This window comes from Tamandua tetradactyla, chromosome 6 (assembly GCF_023851605.1).
Source record: "Tamandua tetradactyla isolate mTamTet1 chromosome 6, mTamTet1.pri, whole genome shotgun sequence".
NCBI classification, from domain to species: domain Eukaryota; kingdom Metazoa; phylum Chordata; class Mammalia; order Pilosa; family Myrmecophagidae; genus Tamandua; species Tamandua tetradactyla.
Genome location: NC_135332.1, coordinates 90,318,671 through 90,333,793, shown reverse-complemented (window position 1 = coordinate 90,333,793; position 15,123 = coordinate 90,318,671). Strand labels below are relative to the sequence as shown.

The following is a 15,123-nucleotide window of genomic DNA, read 5'->3' as shown; positions in this document are numbered from 1 at the left end:
CAAGCCTCTGTAGAAACAGCAGCAGAAGGCTCTGTTTCGTCCCCTTTCCTCCCTTCCAGCCAGCCCAATAGGCGACTTCCACCCTGATCAGTTTCGCCTGAGCTGGGGACCTATTTTCAGTAGTCAGAATTTGTTCATCAATGCCACTATTGGTGTTCAGTCGGACTCAGTCCCTGCTACTGTTGGAGACTCCCTCCTTTCCCTCCGGGAAGCTGCCCATAGGGGAGGGGGCACTGGTCACCAGCCACCGTGGCTTGGGCAACTCGCTGCTCCGAGACTCGCAGCCAGTCCGGGAAGCCACCTGTGGGGGAGGGGCGCTAGCCGCTGGCTGCTGCAGCTTGGGGAACTCGCAGCTCCGTAATTCACAGCCAGTCCAGAGACTCGCAGCCGGTCCAGGAAGCCGCCTGTGGGGGAGGGGCGCCAGTCGCCGGCCGCTGCAGCTTGGGGAACTCGCTGTTCTGAAATTCGCAGCCAGTCTGGAGACTCTTAGCCGGTCCGGAAAGCCGCCTGTGAGGGAGGGGCGCCAGCCGCCGCAGCTTGGGGAACTCACAGCCACGGAGACTCGCAGCCAGTCTAGCTGGTCCAGACCCAGGAAAGAAATATTTAAACCATGATTCCTACTTTGGGCTCCTGCACCTGACTTGAATCTAGACCTCAGAAAATTAAACTGTAGCCCATATTATTTTCAGTGTACTTTGACAAATATTCCCCAGACATAGGCTTTACTGAATAAAGCTAAACTTCCTTTAGAATTATTGTTACATCCTTTAGAGACCCAACGCGATTACCAGTGATAACATTGAATACCATTGTGAGGTGCTGATCTTGTCGAACATACATCAACCTTTTTGTATCCTGCATTGATCAACATAGATGGAAATGCAATTTGTGCTGTAGAGTTAATGATGTTCCTGAAGAATTATGTGTAACCCCCTCAGCCGATCTTATGGAGAAACTCAGAAACGACCAGAAGTTCAGAATTCAACTGTTGAATTCGTTGCTTCTTCAGATTACATGCTTCATCCTCCTCAATCCACAGTTTGTTTTAGATGTGCCTTAATAATGCAGTAGAAGCTGGATATTTGGCAGTTTTATGCCAGTCACTGTTAGAAAATCTAGACATGCTTTCTGGAGATTCACAAATTAGAATAGGATTTTGGACTTTTAATAGTTCTATTCATTTCTGCAGTTTACAGGAAGAATTATCACAACCTCAAATGTTGATTGTGTCTGATGTAGATGATGTTTTTCTACCTATACCAGATAGCTTATTTGTGAATCTGTATGAAAGTAAAGCACTTATAAAAGATTTATTGAATGCATTTCCAAATATGTTCGCTCATAGAAGAGAAACACGCTGTGCTCTTGGTCCTTGGTTCGGGATGCCTTTAGGCTGTCTGTATTTCAGACACAGTTACCTTCCTTGGGTGCAGGACTTCTGCAGTCCAGAGAAGATCCTAATCAGAGGGCTAGTACAGAGGTTGTATATCTTGGCCCTGCAACTGATTTTTCTAAGAAATTTGCTTTTGATTGCTCCGGGCAGCAGACTGCAGTGTATAAGTTCATGATATTCTGATCTTGCGCCTTTAGCTTGCATGCCCAAGTGTTCTGCAGGGTGCAACTGTTATTACCCATTTTTCTACTATACCTACAATCTTTAACAAACAGAAAAGTTACCAAAATGTCCTAAAACGATATCTCAAGAAAAATTGAATTTGAAGCTTTTATGAGAAAAAGATGTACTAAAGGCCTTTCAGTGCACACCTTTCATGGAAACTTCTTTGTTCATTCCATTGATTCATTATCCCTTGCCAACATCAGTCCTGATGCTTGGTTTGCAGTACATATGTCAATTGAAGAAAGTTTACCAGATACTTCCTTAGTGTGCTTTCAGACAGTCCTGTTTGAAATACATCAAAGATGAGCAGAGAATTAGAGTGCAAACACTTTGTTTGCCGGTACTAACTTCATTAGCAGATGTTTATGCAGGAGTCAGTGTGCAAGCTGCCATTTGCCTTCTAGCAAACATGGCTGTAGATCAGTCAATTTCATCAAGTCTCTCAGATGCTAGAGATGCTTTAATGAATGCTGTGTTGGATTCATTATCTGCATATGGTTCAGCAGTCTCAAATTTACAGCATTCTGCATTGATAGCACCCAGCCTCCTCAGGTTATTCCTTCCTTATGTTTTGGCCCTTCTCAAACAGAAAGCCTTTAGAACTGGTCTAAGCACATGCCTGGATAATCGTGTATATGCAGTTTGTCAGATAAAGTCTCAGCCACTTGTTCATCTAATGAAAATGATTCATCCCAAGTTATACAGGATAGACAGATTGACAGATGAGAATGTAATACATGTTAATGTCAGGGTTGTACCTCAGACACCTCTTTTAAAATTGTCTGCAGAGAAGTTGACAAGAGAAGGTGCTTTCCTTGTGGACTGTGGCTCTGCTCGTTGCAATAGGATTAGAAAATGCTGTGACAGTAACTTATGTAACTTCATAGACGATGTCCTTGGCTATCCTAATTTTGCATCGGTACCACAGAAAATGAGGCACGTCTTCCAGAGCTTGATACGCTTTCATCAGAAAGAGCCAGATCTTTTAAACTTGAATTAGAGATAGCAGTGCATTAATCCCAATTCTTCATGTGGTAAAAGATGAGAGTCCTGCCAAAACAATTTTTTCAACATTTGATTGAAGACCAAACAGAAACTATGCTCATACTAAGAATTTTTACTTCATGTTTGGCAGCAGATTTGTAAGTTAAGTGAAATAAATAATAGTGGAATTGAATAATAATAAGAAAAAGGTCTTTTAGGTATAACTTTTACCAGTGCTCTTTATATCTTTGTGTGGATCTGGGCCATTACCTAGTGCCCTATGTTTTCAGTCTGATGAAAACATAGCATTTTTGGGAGGGGAGGAGAGCTAACAATGAATCCTCTCAGTTTTTCTTTAATGAGCAATATATTAACTTTTGCTTTCATTTTTGATAATTTTTCTGGTTAGACACTTTGCTTGACAATTTTTTTCTCTGAGCACTATGAGTATGTCATCAACTGTTCTCTGGCTTTCATGGCTTCTGATGAAAAGTCAGTTGTTTATCTGTTGAGGATTCAGTCATTTTTGGCTTGCTGCTTATAAGACTGTCTTTGTCCACATTTTGATGATGATATGTCTAGATGTGAATCTGAGTTTATCCTACTTGCAGTTCATTACCTCATTGGTTATATATACTAATGTTTTTCATCAAATTTGGGAAACTTTCAGTCATCATTTCAAGGAAATTCTTTCTACTCCTTTCTCATTTTCTGCTGGCATCTCATGCATATGTTTAAATGCTTGATAGTATCCCATGAGTCTCTTAGATTTTGTTCATTTTTCTCTGTTCTTTTTACTCTCTGTTCCTCAGATTTGGTAATCTCTTCACCTAACTTCAAGTTCATAAATACTTTCTTCTGCATGCTCACATCTGTTGAACCCTTTTGTGAATTTTTCATTTCAGTTACACTTTTCAACACCAGAATTTCTCTTTGGTTCTTTTTATAATTTCTATCCTTCCTCTCATCTTTGCTTTCCTTTAGGTAGTTTTTTTTTTTAGTTGAAGTTATATTTATTTTTGGTAATGATGTCTCCGAATTATGGGAGTATGCTATTCATTAAAAGACACAGGAAATTTAATATTTGGGATAAAAAGTGGATTAAGAGAAGCAAGCTCTCCTTAAAGCTCTGTAACACTTTTTTAGAAAGTTTTTAAGGATTTGCAAGACTTATAAACCAGGGTTTCTCAACTCAGCACTATCAGTATTTTGAGGCAAGTAATTCTTTGCTGTGAGGCTGTCCTGGGCATTGTAGAATGTCTAGCAGAATCCCCGACCGTTGCCCACTAGATGCCAGGAGTTCCCCTTATCCCACAGTGTGACAACCCAAAAGGTCTCTAGATGTTGCCAAATGTCCCCCTGGGGTTGGCAGGGTGATATAACACTGTTCTTGCTTGAGAACCACTGCTCTTGAGAATCACTCATGACGTTAAATGTAAAAAGTTAAACTTTCCAATCAAAAGGCAGAGATTGGCAGAATGGCTAAAAAATTCTTTGCAGAAAAATGAAATTTTCCCCTCCCCGTGGAAAACAGCTGCTGCTCCTCAGCACAGTAACAGGAGTTTCTCTTTAGTCAGGGCTATAGCTGCTGCCTGCCGAGCTCTGCCACCCCCGTGGCCACAGTGCACTTTGTTTTGCTTTCTAGTCATCAGGGAAAGCTTCAGCTGCAGAAAGGGTATGCCCCGCTGACAGAGAGGAGAAAAAGATCACAAGGGGGCTTGTTCAAACTGTTTTAGCACATAAACCTAAAATGTGCAGCTTTCGTGAGTGGTGAAATCGGAGGATTGTTTTCAAAAGCTGTGTGAACTTGAAGTCATCTTTAATTTTGGGAAGGCTTACTTTATTTTGGATGAGTTTCTCCTGGGAGGGGAAGTTCAGGAAACATCCAAGAAAAATGTCCTCAAGGCCATTGAGCAGGCAGATCTCCTGCAGGAGGAAGCTGAAACCCCACTTGTTCTTGAAGAACTTTGACTGATATAACTCTACTCCCTTGTTGATGGCTTCTGGTGGCATTTCACACACTGTAGCTGCTCTCTGACTTCATGTCCGTGTTAGCTAATGGTATAAGATGTTTGTCAGTATTATTGTGTGCTATACCACTGCATTCAGACCTACACAAAAGTACTTATTTGTTTTTTGAAGAGAACTTTGGTTACTCAAGTGAGAAATTGCAGGACTTAAATTAAATATGAATTAGAATGTTGCAGGAAAGAAAGATACCTTTTCTAGATAGTTGCAAGTTTGAATGTCAGTTTCTCTTAATCTGAATCTGTGTATGTATGAAAACGATACCACCAGGCAATGTGCATCTATTACATTACTGTATTTGACAAAGGAAACTGTTAAATTGTAGCATGAAACCTGGTTTTATGAAACCAGAGAGTGGTGCAAAGGTTCAGTATATGTGAGAATAAAAATATTACATAACAAATGGTAATTTAACTCTATGTTGAGACTTTCTAAAACAAATTTATACCAAAGATCCCTGTTGGAAGCTACATATCTTAAAATATAAAGGGAATACAGATTTTAAATGACTTAATTAGAATGATGTTGTTTTACACAAAAAGTATTTCCTGGGCAGTTCTGAACCTGGCATGAGAAACAGAGTCGGCTGTTGCATCTTAGAACACATTTCTTTTTAAGGCCAAGGCACATTTGACTGCTTAGATGAATTCTTTGTGGTTGTGATCATTTAGTCACTAAATTGCATTGTTTTGATGCCCCAAATAAAGTGGAAATATTGATTTAGCAGGACTTTATAACAGTATCGTAACAGAAAACATGTGGGTCTTTTCACAAAGCATTGCATAAGTCATTATTTAAAGCGTGAATATTCCTTCTGAGGTGCTTCGTAAAGCCAAATTTATTTTGTTTCCCTCTTGTTTTCTTCTACTTGGAACTTCATGGTTATCTTCCTTCCTTTCCATGGTACTGCCTGGCTATCAGAAGTCTTAGAGAAAAATAAAAAGACACCTTTCATAGAGAAGTGAGAGTTGAATGAGGTAAAATGGCATTAGCAGGCCGTATGTTTTTAAAAGTTATGTAATTGTTTCAATATCAATTTCTGCATACTCATATTTAAACATCTCTTCACAGTTTACATTTTCACTTATATATGCTCTGCTGGATTAAGCTTTGTTGTAATCGTGACCAGTATTCAAGCCATATGATCATTGTTTTATCACATCACCAGCTAGTTGTAATGAATGTTAAATGTGCACCAAAAAAATTAAATAAATTTTTAAAAATTGAAAAAAAAGGGTATTTTTTGTCTACAAGATTCCTATAGTAGATTCAAAGACATAGATAGGATGAAAGTGAAAGGATGGAAAAAGGCATACCATGCAAACAGTAAAACAGAGCTAGAGTAACTCTAGTACTATCAGACAAAATAGACTCTAACTTGTTACTTAAGGCCAAGAAAGACCTTTTATAATGATGAAATAGCCAATTCATCAGGAAGAAATAACATTCTCAAATATGGATTGTATAAATTACTTCCCATTCCCTTTTTATAAAGAATACTTCCAGTCCCAGTTATTGAGAAACTACCTTTTTTTTCTTAATTTAGCATGTTACTGTTTTATTCCACAGTTGAAACTAGGAGAAAATTTAGATTAAAGTTCATTTGTGAAATTAACTTAATAACTCAGGAAAGATTCACACTAAGTGTTGGAACTAAGAAACAATTGCTGAAATGGATGCATCTCAGTGTTTTTTGTTTACCCGTTAGGAGAACTGCTTAAAGCTTTTGGCACAAACCCAAATTGGCTGAACATAAAAATATCACATTGTTTCCAGCTGCCCATATACTGTTTCCTATGAAAAATTATTGCAAACAGCTTTTAAAATTCAATTTAATCAATTGTCACTTTAAAAAAATACTTCATTTTACTAAATGTGGATTTCCTATGTCTCTGCACTACTGGAAATAATGAAGAAAGAGTGGCAATGTTGTCAATAAGGATAAAAATAGACTTTAAATTAGTGGACAGCATGTAGTGGGCTTTTTGTATGTAACATTACTATGGCCTAACTTTTTTGTCTACTTGAATGGTTACATGTGGTACTGGAATCCTTTCCTTTTTCTTTTCCAGGGCCAGGGATGTATAGATTGAGCCATATGCCAAACACTTAGGTTTAGCTCTTCTTAAAATGGTCTTTTAGTTCATCTTTTCTGTATGAGGTGGGAGCTTTTATTATATCTTATTGTTTTGTGCCTGAATGTTTGCATAGGAAATAGCTTGGGTTTCTCTAGGAGTCATTGAGAATGAGTAATGGTATATTAAATTCTAGATCTAGAGTAATATGGGTTAGACATGATTTAGTAATACCTGAAAAGTCTATTTTTCCTTGCCTCTTCACTATTTCTCAATGAATTTTCATAAAATACATGAAATTCTTGATTTTTGTCTCTGAAATAACATAATGCTAAAATTCTCCTAATTCTAATTCTCTTTTTTCCTACTTGTTAGTGATCCCAAAGCACCGCAGTTTGAATATAGAGATTGGCTGACAAAGATGTCTGGAAAATGTAATGTTGACGCTTACAGGCTAATGTATAAGTAAGTTGTGTTTTAATTTTCCAATCTACTAACTAGTTCATTTTTCCAAAATTGCATATTTCCTTGTTTTGATTTTTTTTTTAACGAGCACTCTCCAAAATAATCCCTTCATCCTCCCCACTCTCCACCCCCACCCCACTCCTGAGCCAGTTATGAATTGCAGGCTACTGCCACAAATGCAGAAACGTGGCTTCGTAAGATTATGAAGATGATCTGTATTTGTTAGAAAATTTGTGCAAAATAAAAGAAGAAAGCAAATATTACCCATAATCTCACTTTCTAAAGATACTTGTGGGTAACATTAAACTCACACCTTCCTGGTGTATTTTTTTTAATTAGGCCATAAGTGTATCAGGTGTTGTAACCAACTTCTTTATTTTTTTATCTTTGTAATTATGGCAGTTGTAGGTTCACAGAAAAATCTTTCTAATTATGGCAGTTGTAGGTTCACAGAAAAATCAAGCAGTAAATACAGAGTTCCCTTATACCCCTCCCTATTAATAATACTTTGCATTAGTGTGGTACTTCTGTTACAGTTGATGAAATAATATTATTATAATTATGCTACTAACTTTAGCCTACTGTTTATATTAATATCATTTTTTTGTATTGTACAGTTCTCTGGGTTTTCAGCATGTATATATATGTGGTAACTTGTATACACTCTAAAATTTCCCATTATTTCCTTTTCAAATATATAATTCAGTAGTGTTAATTATGTTCACAAATTTGTGCCTCCATCACCATCATCAAAATCCATTACTTGATGGTTGAGTTTCAGTATAAACAAAGAATTTTAAAGTTTAAATTTCAAGGTTCATGAGAAATTTGTTCTATTAAGACGTTTCCTGTTGAACTGCAGGGGAGCAAGTCGTACTGAAGCGGTCACATCTTTCAGAAAGAGAGAAAGTCAGGTGCCAGCCAACCTCTTAAAGTAAGTGTCCATTTTTTTTTTTGCAAGTAAGTGTCCTTTTGATGTCACAAACAAGCAGCTGTGGGGCAGAGGCCAACCGGGGGCTTCTCGTTGCAGGAGGGCTTTTGTGAAGATGAGCGCGGGCCCTGAGGCATTCCTGGCACTGCGTTCCCACTTCATCAGCTCCCACGCTCTGCTGTGCATCAGCCACTGGGTCCTCGGGATCGGAGACCGACATCTGAACAATTTCCTGGTGAACATGGAGACGGGCAACTTGGCCGGCATCGACTTTGGACATGCATTTGGATCCGCCACGCAGGCAGGCCAACAGCAGTCACTGTTCTAGTCAAGTTTAGAGCTGCCAATGCCTTTCTGACATCTTTCTCAGATGCAGGGATTTTAAAAAGAAATGAGACGTTAGATCAGTCTTGTCATGATCGTGAAATCTAGCGTTCTTGCAGAAAGGGATCATTCCCACTTTGGCCTTGTTCAAACAGTTATAAAAGGTGTGATAAATTCTGTAATCAGAGACAAATAAAGTATGTCCCTGCATAACAGCTCTTGCTACTGTAAAGAGGTTTTATGAAGCCCCACGACCAAAATGTCTTGCACAAAATGTGACACGAATCTTTTGTCTGACGCTAGACTCTGTTTTAAATTGTAATTTAAATCATGGAGTTCTGCCTCGCATTTGTTTCACTGTGCCACTGAAAAGTGGAGTTCCTATTTCAATCCATGTGACTAATAACGACGAGAAGATGTTTTGTTTGTTCCTGTTAGAGATTTCTTGTTCATATATTCCACTTTTTGCATGTATTTTTTTCTTCTGTTTAGTTTCTGCCCGTTCCTGAGTTGATGCCTTTTCGTCTGACTCGCCAGTTTATCAATCTGATGTTTCCAATGAAAGAAACAGGTCTTACGTTCAGTGTGATGGTGCACGCGCTGAGAGCCTTTCGCGCAGACCCAGGCCTGCTCGTTAACACCATGGATGTGTTTGTGAAGGAGCCTTCCTTCGACTGGAAAGTGGGTTTGGTGTCATATATAATTCTCACTTTTGTTATAATGTTTCAGTGATAGAGTTGTCTTCTGTCATATAATTTAGAAATCCATCAAGTTGTGTTTAGTAAAATACTTACATTTTGTATAGCATTTCCCAAAATTAGCATTTGGGATTATTTGTCCTGAAAAACAGATAATAAATAAATCCTTTAGTTGGAGAAACAGTTATTTCAGTTGAGTTTATTTTTAACTGACAGGAAATAGCGTTCCCTTGGCAATAATGGGACTTATTTATCTGTGAGAAAACATATAATTTTGAAAGAGTTCCACACACGAGATCTTCCTTGGTTATAAAATTGATACTGCTTTCTTAAACCTCTCAAAAATTCTTCATAATATAGCTCTGAAAGAATACTCACCCTTCATAAGGAGTGGTATGTTAAGCCTACGTGCATCATTGTATACTCTTACCCGTTAGAATTTATAGAAAAAAGCTGTCGAACCGTTCCATTATAGATATGTTATTGTAAGACTGTTACTCAAGGATTTAATCTGATTGAATGTGATCATATGTAATTTTATAATAACATAGAAAATCATGTTCTTTTCCTTTAGAACTTTGAACAGAAAATGCTGAAAACAGGAGGATCATGGATTCAAGAAATAAATGTAACTGAAAAAAATTGGTATCCCCGGCAAAAAATAAATTATGCTAACAGAAAGTTAGCAGGTGCTAATCCAGCAGTTATTACTTGGTAAGATAGTTACCTGTAAAAAAAAGCAAACAAAACACCAATATGATACCATTTATTCAATAATTACTATTTGCCATGTAAAGTGCTAAGTTCCTTATATTTCTCCTATGATGTTAATATTAACCTCATTTTACAGATGAGAGAAGCATGGCTTGGAGACTTTTTCTTCTCCGAGGTTACAAGGGAAGCCCCAAAACTTCCCCATAGAAGGCCCGTGACTATGGAACATTTGCATAACCTCCACACTGTCTGCACGTATTCTTTAGGCTTCCAGTTAGTCATGAGGAAAATGAACATTCACAGACGATTACAAGAATAATTTTACATACCATGAGGAGATTTAGGTTTTTAGTTTTTTTTTTTTTTAACATTTTTTATTGTAAAATATACCATAAATGCAAAGCAAAGAAAGAAAAAAGCAATAATTTTCAAAGCACATTTCAACAGGTAGTTTCATATCAGATCCGAGAATTTGTCATGAGCCACCATTCCAACATCTCAGATTTTTTTTTTCTAGCTGCTCCAAAACACTGGAAACTAGAGGAAATATTACTATAGTGATTCAGCAGCCATACTCTTAAATTTTTTCTTGTTCTCTTTAGGGAGCCCTGGTGAGCATAGCACCCAGGGGTGGAGAACACAATATGGGTTTCTTAGATGAGATGCAACTTGTGTTGGCCTTTAAGTTAGGTCTTAAGAAATATCTTGTAATGGTCTAAAGGAAGTAAAAATTATAAAGGTGATTCATAGGAAGGAGAAAAAAATTAATTTAGAATTACAATAATAGTAAATAGCAATCTATGATCAACTCATTTTAAAAAAAATTTTATTGTAGCATATATACAAAAAATTCCCATTTTAACCAATTTTAGTGGTAGTAATAACACCCACGATATTGTGTTAAATGCTACTATCACCGCTATCCACTTCCAAAACTTTTTCATCACCCCAAACAGAAACTCTAGCCATTAATTAGTACTCCCCATCCCTCTCTACTCCTGGTCCCTGATAACCTCTATCTACTCTCTTTCTCTAAGAATTTGCATGTTCTAGGTATTTCGTGTAAGTGGAATCGTATAATATTTGTCCTTTTGTTCTGACTTATTTTACTCAACCTGCTGTTCAAAGTTCGTCCTTTTTATGGCTGAATAGTTAGTACCCCATTGTTTGTGTACCACATTTTGTTTATCTGTTGCTCTGTAGTTGGACACGGGTTGTTTCCACCTTTTGGCTACTGTGAATAATACTGTCAACATTGCACAAATATCTGTTCAAATTTTTGTTTTTGTTTCTTTTGGATGGATACGTAGAAGTGGAATTGCTGGAATTCTATGTCTCATTTTCTGAGGAACCACCAAATCTGTTTCCAAAGTGGCTGTACCATTTTACATTCCCAGCAAAAATGAAAAAGGCTTTCAGTTTTTCCACATCCTCACCAGTTCTTGTTTTCTGTTTGTTTTTTTATAATAATAGCCATCATAGTGTGTATGAAGTGGTATCTCACTGTATGATCAATTGATTTTTGACAAGGGTACTAATACCATTCAATGGGGAAACAATAGGCTTTTCAGTAAATGGTGCTGGGACAACTGGACATCCACAAAGGAAAGAATGAAGTTATATCCTTTCCTCACACCGAAAACAAAAATTCACTCAAAATGGATCACAGATCTCAAGTAAGAGCTAAAACTTTAAAACTGTTCCAAAAGATGTGGCAGTGGATTCTTAGATATGACACCGAAAGCATAAGCAACAAGAGAAGATAGGTAAATCAGATGTCATGAAAGTTAGAAATTTTATGCATCAAAGAACACTATCAAGAAAGCAAAAAGACAACTCAAAGAGTAGGAGAAAATATTTGCAAATTGTATGTGGAATATGGGACTTGTATCTAGAATATACACAGAAGTATTTCAACTCAGTAATAAAAAAACAGATAACAATTTAAAAGTGGTCAAATAATCTGAAAAGACATGTCTCCAAAGATAGACAGGTGGCCAGTAAGCACATGGAAAGATGCTCTACAATCTTACTCAGAGGAATGCAAATTGAAACTACTATGAGATACCAATGCACATGCACTAGGATGGCTGTAGTCAAGAAGACAGACGGTAACAAATGTTTCCAAGGTTGTAGAGAGATTGGAACGCTCATATACAACTAAAGGAAATATAAATTAGTGCAGCTGCTGTGGAAAACAGTCTGACTATTCCTCAGAAAAGTGACCATTTGACCCAGCAATTCCATTCCCAAAGGAAGAAAAAAAAATTCTACTCCCAAGAGAAACGAAAATATCTCCACACAGTAACTTGTACGCAAATGTTGATAGTGGCATTATTCATATTCAGTTTTGCTACAAATCCAATCTTCTTTTACCTCAAGGTTATGAGTACCAGAAAATATTCTGTAAGTAATGGAGGGAGAGTTTGAATAGTACAACAAAAAGTACAGGCAACAAAGGAAAAAGAATGGATGGTTTGCGTTTTCATATTTGCTCAATCTCTTTTCCAGTGATGAATTACATCTGGGCCATGAGAAGGAACCTGCTTTTGGGGATTATGTGGCTGTAGCACGAGGAAACAAAGATTACAATATTCGTGCTCAGGAACCAGAGAGTGGACTTTCAGAGGAGATTCAAGTCAAGTGTCTGATTGACCAGGCAACAGACCCCAATATCCTTGGCAGGACATGGGCAGGGTGGGAGCCCTGGATGTGAACTGTTTAAAAAATGTCCTAAACGTCCATGTCCAGCAATCAGTGGGCTGATTTTCCTGAAGCACACAAGAGAAGACATCTATTTAGTGAAACGGTTTTGTAGTAAAAGTTTTAAATCAAGGTCATGATGAATTAAGCGAATACTAGTATAAGTCAAAGATTGTTGGTTAGGGTTATAATGGGCTTGTAATTAAAAAAAAACCAGGCTTGTGCTAGTATTAAATAAGAATGTAGCATCTGGATTCACATTTCAAAGCATTTTACAAGTTCTCTGAGTTAGATAAGCCACCATCTCAATAAATGGTGTAAGCATGGCATTCTAGTCTGTGTTCTCATCGCTTCTGAGACGTTGGAAGTAACACCCAGAGGACTTCATCACTGAGACTGTGTGTGTGGGAGTGAAGACAGTATAGCATAGCTGGTGTAATTTCACATCATGTGAGCAGTACTGAAATAATAGTAACAGTTATAATTATGCCTTACTATATTTAGAAATGCCTGTATTTGGCAATTTAACGTAGGTTTTGCCCTTTCATTTTTTTTCCCTCTGGTTTTGACATTTTATCATAGATTTGCCCTCCTAGAAGAAAGTCTTTTTTTTTTTTTTTTAGGAGGGATAAAATATATGCATTTGTTTTTCCTTCTCTGATCTACAACGGAAAGATCGATGAAAGTGCTCTGCATCCCAGACTTGGGATAGCTTCAGAAATCCCAAGTGTGATGACAGGTATGGCACTGAGCATTTCAATTCTAGGAAAACAAAGGTAATTCCCATTTCTCATAAATTCCTCCTTTAGGGAAAAAAAAAACCATACACACATTCTGGAATAGAATACTAAGATTATTAAACACAGAAGTGGCTTCCTTCCCATCAGAAATCCAGCACCTCCAGCCTCTGCACACTGGGCTCTGGGCTCCTATTGGCTTTTAGCTTTTTGTTGTGTTTTTTTCTTCAAGCACTTAGAATTGGAATTTGTAGTATGATTTTAGGTAACAGTGATCCTGACAATGTGGAATACTAAAATTTTGTTCCTCAGTTTTGTTCACTAAATGTCAACATTAAAAGTTTAAAAAGCAGTGTATAAGATTTTTATAGTTTTAAGAGCAAAATGTTCACTATTTTACTTGCTACATTTATTCTGATAAATACAGGTTGAATGAAGTAAGTTATTAAAAATTTATTTTCTCTTCAAATGGAAATAAAGAAGCTTCATCTTGAAAGAAAAATAAGTAATCGTGTATATAAAACCTCAGTTTATGATGGTTAAGTTCACGTGTCACCTTGGCCAGGTCTGTGGTGTCCCATTGTTTGGTTGAGCAAGCACTGGTCTGACCGTTAACTCTGAGACATTTCCTGGATTTAAACCGTCAGTCAGTTCATTGCATCTGTCAACATAGTCAACAAAGTCTCTGACCTTCAGCAATCAGAGGAACCTTCATCTAATCAGTGGGAGGCCTTAAAGGGAGACCTGGTGATTTCAGCATCAGAAAGATGAATTTCTCTACTCAGCCAGGTAGCTTCTACTGGAATTTCATCATTGCCTTAAAAGAAGTTCTAGATTGCAGCTTCTCACCAAGTTCTCCACTTGTTCTCTGCCCTCGAGTTCAGACTTGCCGACCATGTGAGCCAATTCCTATAATAAATCTCTTAATATTTCTTAATGTTAAATCTCTTAATATTAATATCCTGTCAGTTCTGTTTCTCTGGAGAATCCTGACTTAATATGCCAGCATACACACCATCCATTAAATATTTTGTTACAGCACAAAACAACCAAAGCAAGCCTACTTGGAGTTGAATTGATTATGATATATTGTTTTTTCTAACATCTAATTAACCATTATTTCATATCGCTAAAAGTTCATTGTTAGAAACTGTTTGGGTCTAATCTCAAAGCTATCTGCTTAAAAATTTTCTAGTAACTTATGAGAGTGCAATGAAAAGAAACTGTTATTTGTATATAGCATTTGAAAGCAAGCCATTGTACAAATGCTCTAGATTGTAAATTGTTTCATTACACACTTGAGTCTGCACATCTGATGCATATATGGATGGGGTCTACACTTGAACTGGGTGAACCTTGCTGATTAAGGATTTGGGGTTTGGAAACTAAGAATTAAAAGAAAACACCTACTACTCATAATTGCAAGGAAATATAAAGAATATTAGGAATATTTATATTACATTTATTAAATTATTTAACATTTTAATATTTTTTAAAAGGTATAATCCAGATCTATTTTCAGGAATGTAAGAGTTCAAAAACAAGCAGAGAGCTTTTTTCTCAGAAGTATACCAGATTGAACCATTTTCTTCAAAGGCCTGTGAAACTATACACCTTTGGAAAACATAACAGTGAAGACTTGAATGAATCCATGCTTTTGAAATTAATTTTGGTGTTTAATCAAACTAAAAACAAGTATCCCATGTGCTCCTTTAGGACAAGGCCTAGCACAGTGCCTGGCAGTTAGCATTCAACGTTATAAAATCGTGGGGAAAATAGTAAATACTTAAACTTTTTAACTGTCTCTAAAAGAAAAAAATTATTTCATGGATTTAAGAGAATTTTC

The 15,123-nt window shown here is 37.0% G+C and overlaps 1 protein-coding gene and 2 pseudogenes across 2 annotated transcripts in view; all 3 read left to right on the top strand.

Annotated features, from left to right (window-relative positions):
* The window catches only part of PRKDC (protein kinase, DNA-activated, catalytic subunit), a 282,120-nt gene extending 267,911 nt beyond the window's left edge, over positions 1-14,209 (top strand). For both annotated transcript variants that reach the window (XM_077166734.1, XM_077166733.1), the window contains 6 exons: positions 7,081-7,170; positions 8,033-8,104; positions 8,201-8,402; positions 8,918-9,106; positions 9,698-9,837; positions 12,349-14,209. In XM_077166734.1, the coding sequence (XP_077022849.1) occupies positions 7,081-7,170; positions 8,033-8,104; positions 8,201-8,402; positions 8,918-9,106; positions 9,698-9,837; positions 12,349-12,553 (898 nt within the window). In that variant the 3' untranslated portion in view covers positions 12,554-14,209. The remainder of the gene's footprint in view (positions 1-7,080; positions 7,171-8,032; positions 8,105-8,200; positions 8,403-8,917; positions 9,107-9,697; positions 9,838-12,348) is intronic.
* Positions 624-4,165, top strand: LOC143685691 (protein transport protein Sec24B pseudogene; annotated as a pseudogene).
* Positions 4,026-7,042, top strand: LOC143685690 (AP-1 complex subunit sigma-2 pseudogene; annotated as a pseudogene).
* Positions 14,210-15,123: the final 914 nt, after the last annotated feature.